General features: G+C 53.3%; 1 protein-coding gene across 9 annotated transcripts in view; it reads right to left on the reverse strand.

The window, feature by feature from the left end:
- Positions 1-6,468: 6,468 nt before the first annotated feature.
- Positions 6,469-14,291, reverse strand: part of EBF3 (EBF transcription factor 3) — a 118,134-nt gene continuing 110,311 nt past the window's right edge. For 2 of the 9 annotated variants that reach the window (XM_061403857.1, XM_061403856.1), the window contains exons 12-17: positions 13,741-13,806; positions 12,986-13,163; positions 11,817-12,005; positions 11,237-11,434; positions 10,170-10,282; positions 6,469-9,097 (exon numbers count right to left, since the gene is read on the reverse strand). In XM_061403857.1, the coding sequence (XP_061259841.1) occupies positions 9,080-9,097; positions 10,170-10,282; positions 11,237-11,434; positions 11,817-12,005; positions 12,986-13,163; positions 13,741-13,806 (762 nt within the window). In that variant the 3' untranslated portion in view covers positions 6,469-9,079. The remainder of the gene's footprint in view (positions 9,098-10,169; positions 10,283-11,236; positions 11,435-11,816; positions 12,006-12,985; positions 13,164-13,740; positions 13,807-14,291) is intronic. The other 7 variants (XM_061403859.1, XM_061403861.1, XM_061403858.1 and 4 more) reach the window with 4 other exon arrangements.

Below are 14,291 nucleotides of genomic sequence, written 5' to 3' on the forward strand. Positions count from 1 at the left end.
CTTCTCGTTGCAGCGGCTTCTCTTGTGGTGGAGCACAGGCTTGAGGGTGTGTGGACTTCAGTAGCTGCGGCTCCTGGGCTCTGAGGCACAGGCTCAGGAGTCGTGGTGCACGGGCCTAGCTGCTCAAGGCATGTGGGATCTTCCCAGACCAGGAACCAAAGCGTGTCTCCTGCACTGGCAGGTGGATTCTTTATCACTGAGCCACCAGAGAAGCCTGCTCACCATACCGTCTTGATTTCAGGTTTTTTGTAGTAAGTTTTGAAATAGGAAAGTGGGAATCCTCCAGCATTGTCCTTTGGCAAGATGGTTGGCTGTTTTCGGTCCGTGTAATAAGTACCGTATGAACTTTAGGATCCACCGTCAGTTTCTACAGAGAAGCCAGCTGTATTCCGATGGGGACTGCATTGAATCTGTAGATCAATCAGGGGGATTGTCATGTTAACAATATTGCCCAATCCATGGATAGGATGCTTTCCATTTGGGTTTTTTTAAATTTCTTTCAATGATAAAGATGTTTAATACGTCTTTTTTAAGGCATCTGGAGTGCTCCGGACAGCTGAGCTTTCCAGAGTGCCGGCCCTCCCAACTCCCCATAGAGTACAAGGTCTCTGCCCTTCTGTGGAACTGACGCAGCCAAAGAGAAGGAACCCAAGGAGTCAGATGGGAGGGGATTGGGAGTCAGTTTTGTTTTAACTTTTAAATGCCCTCCTGCAAGACCCACTCTTACCACTCACCTAGCCAGGTGGCTTCTTATCACTCCATCTTATTGCGCTTCCATGCGGAGGTCCAGAGTGTTCTCTTGGCTTTAATGCTGTCTCTTCCGTTTGTCCCTGAAACTATTCCTCTCTCTCTTGCTGCTGGGGATTCATCATTTCTTAGGGTCCCCAGCTGTCCTTTCACACGTGTGAGGGGCAAGTCACTTCATTTACCAGGCACGTATCCATACACTCAGCACAGCTCTTGGCAAAGCCCAGCCTCCCCCCCTGCCCACAGCATCACCTTTGATACAAATCAGAGAGCCACGCAGGTGGGGTCAGCTTCTAACTTGTATATTCCACTAGATTATTTGTCTAGTCTTGTTGTAACACTTTAATTACTATGACCTCATAAGAAATTATTTGCATAGTGTTATGGACTAAAATGCTTGTCCCCCCAGAATTCATTTGTTGAAGCCCTAACCCCCAATGTGATGGTATTTGGAGTGGGGACTGAAATTTCACCAAATCTCTAGGTATAATTTTCCTTATCCCTGAGGAAGGAAATGGCAACACACTCCAGTACTCTTGCCTGGAAAATTTTATGGACAAAGGAGCCTGGTGGGCTACAGTCCATGGGGTTACAAAGAGCTGGACATGACTGAACGACTTCACTTTCTTTCTTTCTTTCGAGATAATTTTAGGGAGAATTGGCATTTTTTCAGTGTGTAGTTTTCCAGTCCATGAATATGGTATTTTCATTTATTAACATTTTCAGAAATTTATGTCAGTGATCTTATGGTTTCCTGTGCAGACATCTTCATTACTTTGACTTTCTTTTTAGCTTTTGATACTTTTACAGTATTGTAAACTGCAAAATTTTTTAAATTCCATTAGCTACTTATCATTGTTATAGAAACATAATTGTAAATTGACCTTGTGTTCATCAGTCTTGCTAAATTTCATTTATCAAAGTAAATACTTTGAAAGTTCTTTTGGATGTTTTATAATACTAGTTTGAAAATAATGTTTCTCCCTAATTTGGTCAGTAATTCTTTGGTTACAAACAGCAGAAGTTCCTCCGAGGAAGTTCAAGTCAAAGGGAAGTTGGTATCGGGCCCCGGAGGATGCTGGGAAAGCCAGGGAGGGTGTCCAGCTGGGCTTGGTGGGGCCTCCCTCAGCCCCAGGGCCCTTGAACCTGCAGCCACAGGCTCCGCCTCCGTGCCCCTCCCCCACCCTGCGCTCCCGGCGGGGGCCTGCTCCCGGGTCTCTGGTCCCCGCCTCCATGTTGGCCGTGCAGCTCCAGCACCCCGACTCCTCTGGCCTCAGTGTCCAGGATGACTGGCTCGGCTCCAGACGGGGGCCCCTGCCTCCCCGGGACCCTGGGCAGCACACATTTCCTGTGGGACCCCGCATGTCTGGCAGAAACTTGGAAAGCATGCATGTCACGTGTGCATGTTCACCTCCCAATGTGCCCGCTATTGCTGTAATTCTAGTAGTTTTCCTACATATATGTGTGTTTCCTTCTCGCTACATAGAAATTTACAAATTTGAATTGTTATATACACCACATTATATGCTTGCTCAACTTAATTTTATGTTTTAGTATTTACCATTTCATTAAATATACTTCAAAAACATGATCTTAATAGCTGAATAGAATATACAGTATTACATTATATGGCCACACCGTAATTCAACTAAGAATTCCTATTTTTAGATTTTTGGGTTCTTTCCAGTTTTTTGGTTTTTTTTAATAAATACACCAGTGAGCAGTCTTGCACTTAAAATCTTGTCTTATCTCTGCTAATTTCCTTAGGATTGATTCCTAGCCGTGGAAATTAGTGGGTCAAAGATACGAACATTGTCAAATCTCTTGATACAATGTCAGGTTTGTTTCTAGAAGGGCTGTGCTTGTTTACTTTTCTTTCCACAACTCTAAGAACACCCGTTTCTCCATCGACGGGACTGAGTATTAGCTTTTAAAAGAAATCTTTTCTAATTTAATAGGTGAAAAAAAGTTGATCTCACTATTTTAATGTGCTATGCATTTTTAAGTGAGGTGGAATATATTTTCCAAACTTACTAATCACTTGTTCCCTTATGAGCTGACTGAATTTGCCCATTTTTCTCTGGAATGTCCGTCTAGTCTTATTGATTTAAAAAAGCTCATTGTATATTGAGAATATAAACCCTTTGTTGCAGGACCCTTTCTGGCTCCCGTGGTAGCTGCAGACGCATGTCAGCCTGCTGGTCGTGGGAGGAGGCTGTGACGAGCTCAGGCCTTGAAGCAAGAGTGATGCCCACCACCAGGCGAGTGGGTGGTGGTCCACAGCCACTGTGAGCACAGTGGTGGGTGGGGGTGAGGGGCCCTGGGGTGCCCAGGCGTCCACACGTGGACCCGAGAACAGCGGGGATGACATGCTCGGGAGCCCTGCTTGGGCGGCCTCCTGGGTGTTGAAGGCCCCAGGGCCTGAGCCTCTGCCCGCAGTTTCGGGTTATGAGCCATTGACACTGGTCGTGCCCTGGGCCCCAGCGGACGCTGGCTGATGGGCCGGTTTCCGTGTGACAGCCTGTCCAGGTGACGGGCTGAGCCAGGCCCCCCAAGGCGCATGTCCTCCTGATGCGGCCAGAAGAGAAGTGTGGTGGTTCTCACTGCATCCGGAGGACCACGCGCTCTTGTTAATCCTGAAGGTCTCTACAGCCTAAATCAACAGAAAGAGGTCGAGGGGAGGGTTTGGAGATTGGAGACTGTTCAACACCTGGCCCTGGTCCTTCCAGCCTGGTGACCTCAGGCTGGCCACCTGCCCTCTCTGGACTGCAGTGTTGTCACCCGAGAGAGCAGAATGAGGCCCAGTGAAGAGCCCCGGTCACCGGCAGGAGCAGGGCCAGGTGTCCCTGGGGCCTCTGCGGCACATGTGGGTGACCTGCACTCCCCTGGGGTTAGAAGAGGTGGTTTCTGAGGAACTTGAGTCAAAAATGACGTTCACGTCCCTCCTGAAGTAGTGCCTACCTGGCCTCATCCTTCCGGGGCCCACACGAAGTCCCCGATGCCCAGGGGCACCCTGCAGCCTCAGCCAGGTGCCCTTGATGCCAGCAGTGGGGAGAAAGGGAAGCGCGGCCTTGCCTCCCCCTCGAAAAACCCAGAGTCCTTCCGGTGCCACAGGAGCTGCCCTGGGGGGCCGGGGTGGCAGCTGTGGACGGCTCTCTGGGTGAAGCCCCCATGCCCCCGGGCAGGCTTTCCCCGGGAGATAGCTGTCTGGGCCAGGCTAGATGGCCTGGCATGCTTCCTCTCCACCCTCCAGTGTAAGGAAAGCTCTTGGTCCAGGCCCTGCAGGCCGCATGGGGCTCCCCACGGGCTGGTCCAGAGCCAGTACAGGGCCGGACGGGGCCGGACCCGCACTCACTGCGGCCCCAGGAGAAGGCGGGGTCAGGACTGCGTGAGCACTGCATGTACAGGTTCCGTTAGGTCTTTCTCAGCACTGGAACCATGCAAGGTTCAGAATGAGCCTGGAAACCACTGTGGCTTCTGCCCAGGACCATGGGCGTCCCTGGGTTGAGCCTCTCCTGAGCAGATGGGCACCTGCTGCTGTCGGGGGTCCACCTTGGCCGAACCCAGACGGCAGGGAGACTGGGCCCAAGTCCACCCGGTCAGGAGCCGCTAACACTCGTCCCCAGGCCCGGGGCCTACCCCGTGTGCCTGCGGCTCCCCAGCCCCGCATCAGCAGCCACTCCCTGTGAAACGCACGGCCCTGCACTGGGAATGACAAATGACCAAAAAATCAATTTGTAATCTGATTGGAGGTTTTTGATTTCCTCTGATGAGTTTAAATTTCATTAAAAGCAACCTTATTCCAACATAAAAGGAACCCTTGAAGGGTAAAGCGGGGATTGTCTCAGCGCGCCTAAAGCGCCGGCCCTTTGTGTGATTGCTCGTCGCGTTAATTGTAAGGGCCAGGCCTGGCGGCCCCCCCGCCGGTGTCCGTTGGCAGCTGCGCGGTTATCAGGGCCTGGGATCGGCCGGGCGGGCCCGGAGCACAAGGACTCACATTCAAAACCCGCTCTTGGGCATATTGACACTCGAGTTATCAACAGCTCTTATTATCTGCCAGGCGGGAGCGCGCGGCTCGTGGGGACAGAAGGAGCCACAGACTGCCGCCGCGGCCGCCCCCCCCCCCCACCAACATCCTCTTAATTGTGTGTATTCTCTGGAAAAAGTGATCATCGAAGCCTCTTGTCTTGATGAGAAATTGACATTTTCTGAGGACTGCTCGGGTGCCGAGAGGGGAGATAAGGCCCGAGTTGTTTTAGAGGCGGGCGGGCGTTCCTTCCTTTCAGGGCCCTCTTTATTGCTCCTGTTGACCCGCTTGATGAGTATGGATTTCATGAGGTCTTTTTCAGCATCTGAACTATAAAAGGTTCAGAATGACACCACCCCTTATAGACAAAAGATAACCTTGCCCTTTGAATATATCGATTCTTTATTAACTAGGCTGTTTAATGCAATGAAATGAGGCATTAGATTGAAGCCCATTTCAAGTGCTTTGAATAATCTTTAAAAGCTTGGAAGACCCTGGAAGGCAGCCTGACAATAATTGGCACACATTTGGAGAGAATGCAGCTCTCAGTTCGGATTCAGAACACAAACATGAAGTAATTTCCCTCCCCCAGGTTGCCAGACCCCAGCAGGCAGCTCCGGGAGGCGGCCCCTAGCCCACCCCTGAGCGGGCATCCCTGGCACCAGCTCAGAGCCAGGGGGTGATGCCGTCCCCAGCACACGGCGGAGGGGCTGCCCGCAGCCTGTGCCCCACGAGCCCCCTTCTTTGCTGTCTCTTTAAGGCTGAAACAAGAACGCAGTCAAAGGAACCTGATTGTCATTGACAGGAAAAAAAAAAGTATTCACAAGTTTCTTTATGTTTTGAATAACTGTTCCCTGTTTTGCTCCGCAGAACAAGTAATTAAGATGACATTTGTGAGCACTAATTTGGATCTCACTTATGTGTATGTGTTGGAGAGCTGCAAGCCAAAACATGCAAAGCCAGCCTTTCATTGAGGAGAAAATGAAAAATGCAGAATGAGATGGAGCCGGGGCACCCAAGACGCACTGGAGCCAAACAGGGCTGCGAAAATCAGAACCCCGGTGCTGACACACGTCTCATCACCGCCCGCGCCTTTGGCTGCCCCTGCGTGCAGCCTGGCGGCAGGGCAGTGCACAGGGTCTCCGCACCTTGGCACGGGCCTGGCCTTGATGCTGGTCCCCTCGGTCAGGGCTCAGGGTGCCCTGGTGCCTGCCCACAGCGCCTTGAGCTGGACCTTGTCCCAGCCTGACGACAGGGACAGAGGAGCTCGTGTCCCGAGTGGCCAGAGCCCTGGCTCTCCACCGCCAGGCCTCCAGTTCAGGAGCAGGGGCTGAGGTTGGAGGGCTTGGGCTGGGGGCAGGGGTGACCAAGCCCCTGTGAGCCTCGAGGCTATCTATGGGCCGCCATGGCCCTGGGTCCCACCCAGCCACGCTCAGATGTTCCAGGGGGCATGCGGCCTGCAGACTGCCAGCCCCAGGACCAGCACCATCTGCACCCCTGCAGGAACCTCTCTGTGCAGCTCGCCTGAGTGTCTGAGGGCAGATAGCCTTGGAGAAGGCTCCTGTACGACCTGTTCTTATCTTGGCCAAGAGCGCTCTGGAATCCAGGGTACGCAAACGACCTCCCAACCCAATGTCAGCACTGCGTGTTGAACCAGCCGTTCTAACAATCAAAACAGAGCGAGTTACCCAAAGTGAAATTCACAGACAAGAAATACTTTAATTAAATATCGTGTAAAATGAACATTTTTATACAGTTAAATATCTGAAAAAAAAAATGTACAGATAAAACAATCTTATTGTAGGGTCTTCAACAGTAAAAGCTAGCATTTAGTGGAGCGCTCGGTTTTGAGACGAATACGCCATGAGGGCGACTAGGTACTCTAAGACCCAAACCAAGTACGGGGTGAGCAGACTCACAAATGTCCCTAATGTGTACACATGAGCTCGTTTTTAGGTCAAACCCTTACGTATACAAAATAAAATGGAGGCAAGTAAGTTCCAAGGTGACTCCTCAGGCCGGTCACAGGGCCAGAGCGTGACCGTTGGCCTCTGGGATGTTCCGATTCTTCCATTTAGTCCCTCAAATGAACACTTTTAAGTCTGGCATGGTTTTGTTTTGGTCTTTCTCAAGAGAATTTAAGAAGGCCCTCCTTTTTGTTTCAGATTTGATTTCTGCTGCAAAGTGTGGCTGTGCTGTGTCCGCAAAGGGAAAAGCAAACGCCCCTCCTGGTCTCACCGCGGGTTTGGCACCAACAAGGACAGTGTCAGGAAGTCATTCCAGTTCAGAAAGTACAGACAGTGGCTGTTGGGGTCTGACCATAGGAAAGGTATTGTTAAAAGGGGATTCTGGACAAGGGGTGGTTGTGGGTGCCCTGAGGCCTCTGAGTCTGGGGTGGGCTCAGGAGGACGCAGGACACAGCAGACCCAGATGCAGAGAGCGGTGACACGGGCTCGTGGGGCTTGTGCTTGCGTGTGTGTGCGTGTGTGTGTGTGTCACCATGAATCTCCAAATGAAATCTTGATCAACAATCGTGGTGTTAGCCTGTGAGAAGATAGCACAAAGGTTCTTTAAAGAAGTCCACTTTTAAGGCATCGGAGAAGTTAATGTGGCAAACGTTTTAATTAAAACATCAGAAGTAAATTTTATTTTAAACTTTAGGCCTCTGAATTTTTCCAGTAAACACGGTTCAGCTATGTGGCAAAGTCATGGGTGGCAGCTAAAATGACTTTTTACATTCTACAAAAAAAAAAATAACGATGAACGAAGGACGCCGCCCCAAACGCTGTCGCCTCCTCGCGGCCGTTCCACATGCACGGAGTCTACTGGGACTTGTCGCAGCCGGGTGGCACCGCTTGGTTCTGACTATACAACGAACTTTTTTTTTTTCTTCAAAAGTATTTGTTCAGATAACTTAAAAAATAATATAAAAATAAACAATGAATTTGACTTTTCCTCAAAATTAAAAAAAAAAAAAGGACGCAAAGTCTAAACAATAGCAAATTCTGGAAGTACAATGAAATGCAAGGACGCTGGTTCACTGAACAGAACGGATCAGACAGACAGTTCTTGGCTGAATGCTCTTCCAGCATCACACACCAGGCCATGATCGAAAACCAACACAGACAAGGAAACAGAACCGAAACGGCAGGAAAAGCAATGTACAAAACCTCGACGATAAATACAATATTTATAATTGATATGTTACAAAATAAAGTCCCTTAGCAACAGCAAGTGTTCATGGAAAAGTAAGTGTTGAATGGAGACCATTTTATTCCTTATAAGACGCATAAGGAATAAAACTTTTTTTTCCTCTCTAAATATTTAAGTGGATCTGAAAAAAATTCAAGACAAGTGTATAAATATTTAGCTACAACTTTGGCAAAATCACAAAAGTCTACAATTTTATAACCACATACAAAACACATCAGGGAAGAAGGATCTAGAAGTCAAAAGGACAACTTCTGTTACAAGAAACATGGACCTCACAGTAGCCTAAGAATGCAATAGTATACAGTGCTAGCAAAAGTGGAAAAAAATGTCGCAGGTCACACTTGCTTAACAGGAAGCTCTAGCAGTGGGGAATATTTTAACCAACAGACAGTAGCTTTTTTTTTTTTTCCTCTGTCAGTGTGCTTGTTGAAGGCAAGAGAATTCAATATCAAAGTTACAATTTCTAACTACAATAAGTTACAAAGTTTCATTTCATTAAGATGAAGTTAAGCGATGATAAACCCTCCCTCCCCCCCCTGCCACCCCAGTTCTCCTAACCATATAGTCTTCCTTTCTTCCAGTTTGATGGCTCAGACCTCCTTGGCCCCCTTTTGTCACCACAAAAAAATATTTCACATTATAGAGATACACAACCATTGTGAATCTAAGTATGAGTACTGAAAAATGTCTGGAGGCGTTTTTCATCAGTGTTTTATGATCATCAAAATGGTGCATTCACAAAGTTTCTCCCAACACATAGCAAGTACTAGACATAGCCAAGACGGAGTCAGAAACTTTATACAAAATAGGCGTCGCTTTGTTCTCCTTATTCTTCAGGACTGAGAAATGTGAAAATATGAGAAAAGTTCAGTCAGTAAAATGGAATTGTTCATGAAGGAGTAGGTTGTTTGCATGTTGATTCTTAATAGTTTAAATAAAATCTTTAAACAAAGTCTCTTGTAGCATTTCGGCCGCTGCTGACGCACTGAAGACACCGTCCCGTCAGCACCTCGTGTGTCCTGACGTGTCCCCTGAAGTCCGTCCTTGGACGCTGCGTGGCGGCAGGTAACAGCGCCCCTCACATGGGTGGGACTACCAGCCCAGACATAGCTGCAAGAGAGGGGGGGCAGGTCAGGGGCACCCCTCACCAGGCTCAGGGGGCCTCCCTGGGCTTTGGTCAATGGGACAGTGGCTTTGCACGGCCCTCCACTAACCAGCCGTGGGCTCGGTTAAGGGCACCTACTTCACGGGGTGGGGGTGCACATGGGGACAGACTCCCCCCCAGGCTCCTCTCCTCAAAGACCTCACGTGGCAAAGGGAAAGGCTTCTGGCCTTCTGCGTGCGAAGGGGCCGCCGCCCACACACCTCAGCAGCACACAGAGGCCCAGGCCCCCCGAGGCCACCTCTGTCAACAGAGGCGCGCCAACCGGGCCACTCCTGTGATGCCAGCTGTGGCCAGATCTCGGACCGGGGGGCACCCGGGCCCCGCTCTCACTCCCTACGTGGACTGGGCATGCCTCGGGCTCCCCTCTGCTCTCAGCCCCTGCCCTGGACCTGCTGCTGACCGCTCCGTATCGTAATGGTGAGTCGCGGGCTGGCCAAGATCAAAGCCACCACAGCCCACCTGGTTTGCAATCGTGGGCCCAAGGGCCCTGACAAGACAGAAGTCACGGCTCCGCATGTAGGGAGCGTGTCCCTTCTCTTCTTGGAACAGAGAGAGAACTTGTGCCGAGATGCCAAGTGCAAGGATGCTTCCCAGTGAACTCCTGGTGCAAAGGTAATTTAAAACCTTTTAACTTTAGTGTTGTTTAATTTTTGTCAAGAGTGATTATTCTCATTAATTTATGTATCACATATTAATACATTTGGTTCATGTAGTGATGGGAGCTTCAATTTCTCAGTTCATTAATTTCAACAATATTAATTTATCTCCGACTCACCGTTACAACTTCATGGTTTGGAAGGCCCGTGTGTGTACACACGGCTTACGCGATGCCACCGCTCGGTGGGCCCTGGCGCCACGTGGACTGTGGGCAGGGCCACGCACCCGGCCACCTGCCCCTTCGCCCCTGTGCTCTGGGGACCGCGGCCGGCTCACAGGCCAGTTGGCGGCCCTTCGGGGCTGGGTGACCCTCTCACGCTAACAGGTGTGGTGCAGACAATTATTTCAAATCACGGATACCTTTCCAGTTCCTTTTTTGAGCATTAGTTCATCAAAGTGAAATATGCCACCGACTTCACAAAAGGGCCAGTTTGTCTTCTCCACGGTAGCGTCCTCAGCACCCAGCAGAGAGCCTGGCACATAGTAGGCGCTCAGTAAATACTGGTTGAATGGGTTCAGTTTGTTTTTAAAGGAGTAACTGGATTTGGATTTCACCGGGAGGAGCATATACCAAAGGACGTGTCTGAAAGAGGCCAGATGGCGGCCACTCAATCTCGGGGCCTGTGGGCCTCAGTCACTCACCAGGAGCCGCGTGCAAGCTCAAGAGGCCTGGGGGCCCGCACACGACCCCGCCTGCCACTGCCCAGAGGGCCCCGGCACTGGGCGGGCACTGCGCAGCCCCATCTGCAGGCAGCCGTGCCAGGCGGGGCCTCCCGCAGCCCTTCGGCGGGCCCTGCTCCCTCTGGAGTCTTTGAGAGCAGTCACCCAGAGAGACCAACTCCTTCCAGCTCTGGCTCAGGCACAGCCCCGGGTCTCCAAGGACAGCACGGCCTCGGGGGCCCCACGGTCCGTTAGACCAGGCTGAGAATCGAGGCTCGGGACCGCGCGGGCAGGCCCAGGTCAGGCGGGGGCTTCAGGCGGCACCGAGGCCCGCCACCCAGGCCTGAGGCTGTCCCACGGGCGAGGGGGCTATCTGCTGGCTCAGCAGGGCAGAACGTGGGCCCCGCGGCCTCCTCCGTGGCCTGTTTGCACTCCCTGTGGTTTTCCCACTCCCTGCGGGCATGGGCTGCTTTTACCATGAGGACACGGAAGTCGTCTCGGAAGGATGGGGAAATGGGTTTTATCAACCAAGAGGAAGCCTCTGCTTGCGGGGGCTGATCAAGCGGGGGTCATTCCTAGGCACACCCAGTGGGGGCTGGGGGGCTGTGTCGCCTGGTGGGGACAAAGGAGAGCATGCAATGGCCAGGGCTGCCCTGCCAGGGGCCCCAGGCGGGCTGGGGGGCAGGCCAGAGCTCCCGCCCCCAGGGAGAGACCCCCAGGCCCCGGGGGCTGCCCAGGCCGCAGCGGGGGCCGGCGTGCGCCCTCACCTTGCAGTCCGTTCCCGTTGGTGCTGGTGCAGGAAGGAGGAGGGGAGGCTTGGGGCCGGACCACGGGCGCGAAGGCGCTCTTTTGTTTCACTGCAGAGATGACATTGGCAGGTGAGAATGAGAAAATGCCGTGTGTACTGCTACAGTTTGAAGGGAGGGTGACCGAAGAGGCTGCCATGGTGGGGCTGGACGGCACTACTGTAACAAAGCAGACATGTCAGGACGCGACGCGGCCGCACGACAGAGGCCCCGGGCCTGGCCTGGGCCCCGGCCACAGAGCAAGCACGGGATGTCTCTGGCTCGGCCACTCTCGGGGCAACAGGCATCATCAACGCTTGTGTGGACTTTGGGTTCCAATTGGGCAGCCCCGGTTTGGTGCCGATTCGGTTTGGGTTTCGCCGTGTGACCGCGCGGGGCCCGCTTCCGGCCGGCTTCCGGCGGTCACGCGGACGCCCAGCCTCCAGAGCCACCCTTCCTTTTATTCCAGCAGCTCACACCACAGAACACCCAAGCAACGCACACACGTGACTGCAGCGCATATGAATCTGTGTGATGACGTGTGACAAAAACAGACACTTACTGCCGTAGGGAGAGTTAGCGGAGGAGCCATTAAGAAATCCAGGCGAGCCCGGGACCCCTAGATTGGCCATGGCGCCACTTCCGTATCCATTCATGCTAGTGCTGACTGTGCTGTAATTGGACTGCTGGGGAGTACTGCTCGGCGCGTATCCTCGCGGGGACACGCTGCTCGTGTTGCGACTGTAGCCGACTGTTGGACACCCCCCCCGGCCAAAAACAATGTTATTATCAGGGAGAGACACTGGGGGGGGGGCATTCCCCGCAAACCTCCATCGCCTATCAACCACTACAAAACAACCGATCGCGTTCCTCCAGCCCCAGCGCCTCTCGCCAGCTCTGACGACTTTTGTCACGCCAAGCCCTGCTTGAGCATCCTGGCCCCGGCCCGTCTCCAGCGGCCTCAACAGCCGGCTCACACGCGCACACACTTCGATCTAACTGTCGGTTGCTTTCACGTCTCTCTTTAGAAGCTATTAGCCACAGCGAGATTCCTAGGCTGCACCCCACCCCAACACTGGGTGAACTTCCAGCCTCTGCAGGCCCTTCAAATGCCACGGCTGACAAGGAGAGCTCATGGGTGGCCATAACTCCCCAGGAAAAGCTGTTTTGGGGTCTCTGTCGCTACGGTTGCTATTTCTGTCGGCATGGAGAGCGGGGCGAGGCAGGGGGAGCCCAAGCCTTGCTCCCGTCTCAGGCAGGAGAGGCCCGTCACGCCCCTCCAGGATGAGGGTGAATGCGGGCCAGGCAGCTAGTCAGGAGGTCTTTTCTGACACAACAGCCCGTGCAGAGTTTAGAGAGGCCACAACCAGATACGGTGCAGGTGGGGAACAGGCACTCTGCTCCACAAACTCCTTCCAAGCTCAGGAACGAATCCCCGCACGTGCAACGCATCCAGGCAGGGTCCCCAGCTCCTTGCGCCACGGCCATCCTGACTCCTCCCAGCCCCCCAGGGAAGCACAGCCACTTAGGGATCGATCCCAGGAGACGTCTAGCAAAGCCCGGCAAGCTGCGTGGCAGCAGCTGCTGCCTCAGTTTCTGACTTGTCTGAGCAGCCCCTGCCAGGGGCCTCTCTGAGCGGAGCTGCCGAGCCCGGGGCGCTGCCCCCGACCCCGCCGGCACCGGCGGGCACCCCATCCGGGCATCCAGGGCAGGGCGCCCCGCGCGGCATACCTTGGTCGTTGGCTTGTGACGTCTCTGAGACGTTGACCGCTAGCTGGCTGCTGAATGAGTTGACGCCCATCATGCCTGTGTGCGCGGGGGTGTTGCCCAGGGTGGGGATCTGGTTGTGGTTGCGAGGGACGCTGTACAACGCCTCGGCGATGTCAGCCGCCCGCTTCAGGATGATCTCCTGGGGCAGGAGGGGCCCGTCACGGCCAGGCCAGGCCGCCCCCGCCCCCACCCCGGGAGCACAGCCCCAGCCCCTCCACCGGGCCTTGCTGGGCAACCAATGGAAGCGTCCCACTGTCCCTCGGTCCAGACTGGAACAAAAGGGAACGTTTTAACGGGAAAGAACCTCCCTTGGGAGAACGGCTGAATACCCCGTCCATCCCGTTGCTGCTCTCAGAGCCCAAAGGCCCCCGGCACGCACCGGGCCAGGCAGCATGAAAGGCCCTGGATTCAGAGTCAGAGAAACAAGTCCACGCCCAGAGGGACTGGCCCCAGTCTGCCCCCAGAGTCCACTGGACAGACTGCAAGGTGGGCTTCCCTGGAACAAGCCCTCCTGCCTCTGGTTCCCAGCACTGACTGGTCATTTCCTGTCTGAGCGCTCGGCGTGAGGATCCGAATGGGCAGAGGCCCCCCAGCCCCATCAGACGCTTGAGAGGACGCGTGTGCCCAGGAAGCCCATGCCAGACCCAAGCCAGCTGGGCTTCCAAGGTCAAGGTCATCCCGGGGCGGCTGGCAGTGGGGGAAGCTCCGTGGCCTACCTGGTTGTTGTGGGGCATCCCGTATAAGGCTTCCACGAGGTCGGCCGCCCTCTTGAGCAACACTTCCTGGAGGAAAAGCAGAAGTGCTTTCACGGAAGGAACCACAGCTGTGAACTCAGACACGTCTGCGGAGAGGACGGCCCAGGGCCCACCCGGGCCCTCCTGCCTGGCCCGTGGGCAGCGAGCGAGTCCGTGGCATTCAGAGTTCGCTCCCCGGCCAGAACCGGATGGGCCAGCGGGAGGCGAGCGCCAGGAAGCCCAGCTCAGTTCTGAGGTTTAATGACGGAGTCTTATGGGTATTAAACAAACACACACACGGCAGAGATATGAAAGGCCCGGGCTTCACATCGGCACTTAATTCCTAGCACTTTAGTGGGGAAGAACAATAAGTAATTTTCCATATCTTAATTAAACTGGCAGAGTCCTTAAAGACAACATCTCACCCCTAATTCACGCCCCAAATTTGCAAGTGAGTTCAGTGCTTATTCCTCTTTATTTTGAACAATAAAGTGAATTAACTTGGGTTAATCTAGTTCTTTCATAATGACATT

Source organism: Bos javanicus, chromosome 26 (genome assembly GCF_032452875.1).
Source record: "Bos javanicus breed banteng chromosome 26, ARS-OSU_banteng_1.0, whole genome shotgun sequence".
NCBI lineage: Eukaryota > Metazoa > Chordata > Mammalia > Artiodactyla > Bovidae > Bos > Bos javanicus.